The sequence below is a fragment of the Gymnoscopelus microlampas genome (assembly GCF_963454915.1).
Source record: "Gymnoscopelus microlampas genome assembly, chromosome: 12".
Lineage (NCBI taxonomy): Eukaryota > Metazoa > Chordata > Actinopteri > Myctophiformes > Myctophidae > Gymnoscopelus > Gymnoscopelus microlampas.
Genome location: NC_139949.1, coordinates 18,477,089 through 18,485,076, shown reverse-complemented (window position 1 = coordinate 18,485,076; position 7,988 = coordinate 18,477,089). Strand labels below are relative to the sequence as shown.

Sequence of the window (7,988 nt, the reverse complement as noted above, 5' to 3'; positions counted from 1 at the left end):
TAGAGCAGGAAATAATCTATTTCTACTTGTTCGTTTTATTCTAATGTCTCTCTGTCTTCCTCTCTCTCTCTCTCTCTCTCCTCCTCCTCCCCCCTATATCTCCCCTCTCTCTATCTGCCACCCTCTCTTTCTCCCTCTCCCTCTCCCTCTCTTTCTCCACACATTTCTCTCTCCCCCTCCCTCTGACTCGCCCCTCCTCTCCCTCTCTCCTCTCTGTTTCCCTTTCTCTCTGACCCCCCTCTACCTCTCTCCTCTGTTTCTCTCTCCCCCCTCTCCCTCTCTCTCTCTCTCTCTCTCTCTCTCTCTCTCTCTCTCCCCCTCCCCTGCAGATCCCAATGCCCTGGGGCAGCACGGTACGGACCACGCCCTGATTGGAGGAGTGGTGGCCGTGGTGGTCTTCGTCACCTTGTGTTTAGTCATAGTCTTTGGGAGATACCTGGCCCGGCATAAAGGTACTGCATACCTTCAGCACCTCCACACTGACTGATTTTGCACCAGGGACCCCGATAAGAGAAATGATTCCACATTTTCCGGATTTTTAAAGGCAGATACACTAGCTCACAATATGTCGCAATTCGTCGATTTTTTTATAGACAAAAGCATAAAATAGGAATAATGTCCTATTTGGGTGGCCTTAACTAATTTTGATGGCCCCCCCTGGAACCCCTTCAAGGACCCCTGAGGGTCCCTAGCCTAGACCCCACTTTGAAAACCCCTTGGTTGCCTACCCCTTGCCTGGCACATCAGAGAGGAAAGGGTTACAGCTAGACCTGGGTCTACCAGCCATATTGGAAAGAAATTGGGCCTCTTCCTTACTTCCTTCACAGGCGTTACGAATTATGCTAATTCAGGTTGTGTTCCATTCTGGTCAAACAGAGTCAGGGTGCTGATGTTGTGCATGTTGGCTCACTGGAAAGACTCTGCTACACCAGTGGGTCTAAATGTGTGGTCCAGGTACCCTCGTGGTTCCCTGAGGGGGTTCCAAATGGCCCCTTACGGGTGTGTAACTCTGAGAGTTATGGGTGTCCTTGAAAGTTTGAGAACCACTGTGCCACACTAAATGGAACAAACCCTTAATTAGTATAATTGGTAACACTTATGAAGGAAGCAAAGAAGAGGCCCAATTCTGTTCCAATAGAGTCTTTTATTACCAGGTGCACTGTGCATTGCAATTAAGCTCATGTCTCAATCAAGTAGTGAGAGCACTCCCCGAGCAAAACCATTTTCTATATTCCAGGCAAATGCTTCATGAATTAATCAGAAGACCAGCGGCTGCTCGGCAGGCATGCATTAAAACCAGAGCCTGACCTGACTAGAGCCACGTCTCTGGGCCCAGTGTCCATCACCATTTTGTAGAGTCCCTAGACCACCGATTACTGATGTTGAGACTGATTATTTTTCAAATGGATTAGAACATTTATGCAAAAGGTTCTATTCCATTTGGAAAACTTTGAGTTGATGAAAGTTTCTAATTGAGAACATTTAACAGAAAAATACAAAAAAGCTTTTTGATAGATGGAAAATAAACACATAAACTGAACTTTGTGTTTATCACAACGCGATGCGGCTATTTGCGCATCTTTGTGCGTAGGGCATAAATTTACAAAAAGCATAATATTCCCCCAAAAAAGTTGAGATATGGAGTTATGAGGTTTCTGCCCGACAGCGATGATACAGTACGTGTCTATGGTGATGGAGCAGGGGGGCACACTGGGTCCAGTCATTGCAGTGTTGTCACAGCATGAGGCTTGGGCACATACTAGGTTTGAATCCTGCATGAGCAGGACGAACACAGGAGGCCTCAGTCACTTTCTTTTGTTTTGTGTTCTTCCGCGTTGTGCCGCTCACCTCGGGGCAACGAGCACAGGAGACAGGATGCCTCAATGTTTGTTCTCTCTGTCTCTCTGTCTCTCTCTCTCTCTCTCCGTCATCCCCTGATGTGGCTCTGTCTCCTCGGCTTCCACAGGAACATACTTGACGAACGAGGCCAAGGGGGCGGACGACGCGCCCGACGCCGACACGGCCATCATCAACGCCGAGGGCAACCACGCACACGCAGAGGAAAAGAAAGAGTACTTCATTTAGACTGCAGAGGGAGCCGTGACGCTACCGCCACTCCACCCGCACCCCCACCCCCCCCCACACACACACGCACGCGTACGCATACACACACATACACACACACACACACACACACACACACACACACACACACACACACACACACACACACACACACACACACACACACACTTTCTCCTCTCTTTCTATATATATAGTATATATAGATATATATATCCTCCTTTATGTCTCTCTGACCATTCCTCCCCTCTCTTTCCCTCCCTCTTTTCTCTGCACCCGACCATGCACTGCCCTTGCTTTGTCAACGAGGAAACCCCGGGCGGTCTATTGACAGAGAAACTTCTTCTTTTTTCTTTCTTTCTTTTTTTTTTGTGGCATTGTGCCATTTTGTTCAGAGCGTTTTCTTTCATTTCACCTTGTCATCTTCTCCTTTTTTATTTTCTTTGGCGACCGGCCCAAACGCCGCCCCGCTGGAGTTCTCAACTGTGTTTTTTTCTAGGAGGGGTATTTGGTTCGTTGACCTTAAAGTTGAAGAGAATACCAGACAAATCTGTAAATGCATCCTAACTGCTTAATATGAGAGACCCCCTTATTGGTTCTCTCCCATTTGTCAGCCCCGCCCCCCAACACACCCAATCATAAATACCCCCTCCCCCCTTCCCTTTTTTGTAAACACATATCTTCTAACATTAACACGGTGCCTAAATATACAGACGCCCATTGAAATTCTGTCAATGCCTTCATGTAACGTCTGTCTGTAGCAATGTAAATGCTTTGTAGATGGTTGTCTTAACCGCCATGCAACCGCTGCGTCTCACAGCTTCCGATTTCCGCATTTCATCTTTCCGACTATTTTTCAATTATTATATTTTTTACTTTAGTTTTTCTCAAGATCCGTGCTTTTAACGCCTTATATATTACTGTCACATTGAATATGGTCCTTTTAGCTGATTCAACACCCGCCCCCACCCTCTCCCTCCCACCCTTATCATCTCAATAGACATTGTAAATGAAGAAGTCGACCCTTGTAAGATAAGATGAAGGTTTTGTGTAACACTGTAGCAAGGATTGTCAGATATGTGTATAATGTTTCTATTTTTTTCCCTCACCATAGGTCTCTAGGGGTTAAAGGGTAGTACCGTATTGTTTAGAGCAGAGAAGCTGCGATAAAAAAAAACACCAAAAATGACATGCAAGATAAAGAACATCAAATAAAACACAATCGAATATATTAGAAAAAAAAGAAAAAGAAACAAAAAAAAAACATTTTTTTGCTAAATCTGCTGTATCTATGTATTTTTTTGTCTGTATATTCTTGCACTGTTCAGGCTGAGACCCACACTTTCACACTTAACTGCTTACTTTTGTTCGGTATCTACACCTTGACCTCTTAGAAACAGGGCCATTCACGTCTCTCTCGTGGGTTGTATAAATCCAATTGTTGTTAGTTAGCTTTAGCTTTTTTTTATTTCCATTTCAAGTTGATGCCATGGCATTGAAAAAAAAATGTTTGAATGAGCCTTAAAGACCCCATGAAATCTTTTAAATCACATCTCAGCGCTGTAATACTCCAAACTACAAAAAGAAAAAGAAACAAATCAGAACAATTCAGACCATAATTGTTTTCCTCGTCTCCTCAAATATGCAGTGAAGTTTTATTTGAGTAGAATTTGCTATTGTAAAACATTTCAAGATGCATTCCACAATGATGTTGGTAAACTTGGTGATAAAATCTGTTTCACTGCAGTCATGTTTCATTACAGCATATCGTCACTGTCGGGGAGAAACCGTGTATCTTTCAACTGTTTGTGTTTTTTTTTCTGGTAATTAATTCCCTACTTCATCATACTACAGTGCCATGCAAAAGTAGTAAAAATTGCTTATCTACAAGCTCACAATGGGTCGCGATGCGACACCTTGTGAGCTTGTAGATCTGTGTTTTTTTAATAAATATTGAATCAATGAAAAGTAAATTGGATGCATTGGAACCCAGGTTGTTTTTTCCATTTCCTGAAAAGTAACCGTTTTGGAGATACGAGGTTTCCGCCCGGTAGCGACGATATTCGTTTTGTGTTATCGCCTCCACAAGTGCTGTTGTCTGAGAACACTTTCACTAACGAGTACTGAGTGTTCATTTATCTCTGAGTGTACACACAGACCTGTAAGGGTCCATTGTGACGTCCTCAGAGTTAAATGAGCACTCAGGAATTTACGGTGCGTTTCATTTGTCCAACTGAGCCAAACCATATTACAAACCATTTCATGAGGTCTTTAGGCAAAAAAATAAATAAAAAAAAAGTAAGTAATGAATATATTGAATAATGAATAACAATGAGAGATTGTGAGAGTGCTTGTCATCTCAGCAAGGGGCCTGCCTCTCGAAAGAAAGGGCTGATTAACACTAAGTTGTGCACCGTTGTTGTGCAAAAGAAATAGCAGATCGACAAGCTCACAATGTGATGCGTTGTGGGCTTGTAGATCTGCTATTTCCGGTGCGCAACCCTGTATAAATCGGGCTTAAAATGGTGAAAGCAGAAAAAGAAAAGCACAACAGTAACACAAACCGCGTTCCTTTGCCGACATCTTCATTGCCTTTTAGAACAGTTCAGCTGAACAAAATGTATGATAATGAAGTTTCTTTGTTTTAGTCCCAAAAAAGAGAAAGGTTTTATGTGCTTTTTATACGACCAACTTGGTTTTTATTTGTATTTAATTTTGTCACTGTTGTTGTTGTTCATACACTTCTAAGCTCCCAGCTGTATATTGTGTCTGCAAAAAAATGTGGTAAATAGTGAAAAATGCTGTTAGAGTTTTGGATTCCCTTATTCGTTCAAATTTGTATATTAGCCACTTTATCTACTTGGGGGGTGGTGGGTGTGGGGATTTCTTTTTCTTTTTTTAAGAAAAACAACGTTTTTTGTTTGTTTTAGTTTTTTAGCACAAGGCATGTACATAATGTGTGAGGACTACACTTTAGTAATAATTTACATCGGCATGTTCTGTTGGGTTTCTTTGGCTTCGTTCCATCTTTAATTTATTCAAAAGGACGTTTCTTTGACGGAGAACCATTCCGAAGGTTGTGTTTGCCCCTTAATGCTGCGTTCACACTGACAACTACAAAAGGTAGAAAAAGCGACGCAGCGTATCTGTCGCTGCTGAAGTGTTGATCAGCGTGCTCGTTTGCGTCGTCAAGCGTGCGTCCGACGAGAAAAAGTAAAATAAAGCCTAGGGCAGACGGAAATAATTAGTTTCCCCCCATTACAAGCAGGAATTGTGTGGAGAGAGAAGGCGAGTGGAAATGGGTGGAACGACACTTGCTCGTTTTGTAGCTTTCCGCTGCAGTTGAAGCCAGCTCCACTTGGATTGTTGCTTTGTAGATATATTTTTTTGGAGCCACAAACATCGGGTGACGCTTTGTATCTTCATGTTGCTGGCTTCCATTGAAAATGAATGGTAGCCTTGTAGCTGCCATTGTGAACACAGCATAACTCTGGAGGCAGTAAAATCGTGTGCATTGATTTAACTCTGATTCGGGTCCAGTTTTACACTCAGGGTTAAATGAACACTCGGGTGTTATTTTGCTGTACACCATTTTGGTGTAGTGTTTGCGGCATGCTCCTCGGTGACCTGATGTTGAATTTTGCTTAATTTATGCTTCTTCCTACGACGGTGTCCCGGTGCCCGAAAATAGACCATCCACAAGCTCGTAACAAACTTGTAGATCTGCTGTTGTCAGCGTGGGACGCCATCGCAGGACTAAGTATAAGTCAGGCGATACTGTAGGTCTGAGCTAACTGTTGTAGCTGTACTGTAAGTTGACACCATGTTCTTTGGTTTGCCCGCTGACTTGTGGACAAGACAAATGGTCCTTCCTCTCCATCGGCGGAGGAGAAGGTCCACAGGGAGGTCAGCAGCTACTTTCTGTCCAGAACTGTCATTACAAAAACCATCAAGGTTAAACTTCAAGCATTTAAGGTTTCAGCTACTACTACTGCTGTTAGTGGCACTCTGTAAATGTACTGTGCGGATTCAATACATATTATACCTTTTCAGTTGATGTGTAACCTAATGAGCTGCAGTACATGCATTTTTGTTGTCATTATGTCCTTGGGATTGGCCAGTGTAATAACATAAGTATATACAGATTAGTTGAAAGAATGGAAAATAAAATCACCTCCGGAACCTAGTAGAAGGGCCCAAATTTAGCAAGAGGGGCCAATTAATTACAATGTTTAATGCAAATAAAGACAACACAAATTCCTGCGGTTGAATAGTTTTTGTCCACAAGGTGAAGCATGGATGTCACGGTATGCTTTCTCAAGGTGATACAGTAAATAGAGCGTGAAGTCCCAGTTTATTTTATTGCTTTCTATTTTTACAAATTGCATTGGCACAATAAAACATTCCCACAGTGTTAATTACATTTAAAAGGTGTGTTCTGCAGCTATTTATCCATATTTTACAGAATGTGAAAGTAAACCATACACTAGTAACGAGAACAACCACTTACAGAAATGATATGACGTGATATTATCACATAAAGTAATGTCCTGTTTTTATTTTACTGCTTTTTATTTTATTTTTATTGTATAGTCATTCAACGACATTACGAATCAAGACTCCTGATGCATAATATAAGCGGCATATTCAATTTGAAGGGAAGCCGGTAACATGGATTTGCTGATGTGTGTCAGAGAGGAGCAGGCTTTTTTTATAATATGTGACAGATGCTCACTAGACAGGTTTGCAGTGATGGGAATGTACAAGTCGCTGGTTTGAGTTTGGAATGGAACCACGGTGCCATTTTTATGAACAATGCATTCTAATCTAATTTGAAGGATATTTCTAAGTACGTAAATGTTGACAAAGAATGGAGTGCGTTTTTTGCTGAAAAACATGTAAATATCTGTTTTGACCTGGTGATACTGAGCTAATGTGTTGCAAATGGCTTTTTATAATAAGTAGACCAAACTTGACTCAACTTTCTTTTTTTCCCTCTTTTTTCTTTTTGTAACGGCCTGGCACATATCTATGATACAATCAACTGTAGCTCTGTCACATTCATCCTGGGATGTTTCAGTCACAGTTAGTATTAGTACCATTACTTTTCTTTTCATTGTCAGCTACAACTAAGCTTTAAACCTCCGACAACCCCCCATCCCTTCTGTTCATGTAACGAGCATCTACTGACTCACGTAATTATCCAAACCACGGTATCACTACAAAGTCAACAGTGGCACAACACTCAGTCTATTGATTAAGAAGTTGATCAATTTTTGTTTTGTTTTTAAGTACTGTAGTTGCTTGTTTTCAATAAATACCCATCTAAGAATGCCTCTTAGCTTGGACTGCATTGACTATTTGAACTCATGTATGATTATTATTATATTGTAATTTTCAAACTTGCTTTGTTTGCCACAGCAATGACGCTATAGCATGACAGGGGCTGTTCCCAGTGTATCTGTCCTCCGCTAAGCCCTTCATGTCCCTCTGCTGTAAAGACCAGCTTCAGTCCGCTCCTCTTAGTTCCTCTGTAATACTGACACCAATCGGCTCAATGTCAACGGCACTACGGTGGCGTGTAGTGTTGTTTCGGGGTTTTTTTGTTCTGTTTTGTTTTCCTTTCTTTCATTCTTTCTTTAGTTTTGCATCTCAGGAATATATTTCATGTAGAGTTTTTTGTTAGATTTTGGTTTTCTTTCTTGGGATGGGACTTGTGAGCACTTCTGACTCGGCCTAGTCCCCCCCCCCCCCCCGTCCCCCCCGTATGCTGACGCCGTGTATTTGTTGAGTTTAAAATGATCACAATGTTAATAAAGGTATTCAGTGATTATTTAGTACTTCTGTCATTGTGCTGTCATTAGTCTCCTTACAACTGTTTAGCTATGATAGCAGATTATATTCAT

General features: G+C 41.8%; 1 protein-coding gene across 1 annotated transcript in view; it reads left to right on the top strand.

Moving 5' to 3' along the window:
* The window catches only part of cadm2a (cell adhesion molecule 2a), a 406,511-nt gene extending 404,415 nt beyond the window's left edge, over positions 1 to 2,096 (top strand). Inside the window, exons 10-11 of the mRNA XM_084074746.1 lie at positions 330 to 452; positions 1,967 to 2,096. Coding sequence (XP_083930872.1) covers positions 330 to 452; positions 1,967 to 2,085 — 242 coding nt within the window. The 3' untranslated portion in view covers positions 2,086 to 2,096. The remainder of the gene's footprint in view (positions 1 to 329; positions 453 to 1,966) is intronic.
* Positions 2,097 to 7,988: the final 5,892 nt, after the last annotated feature.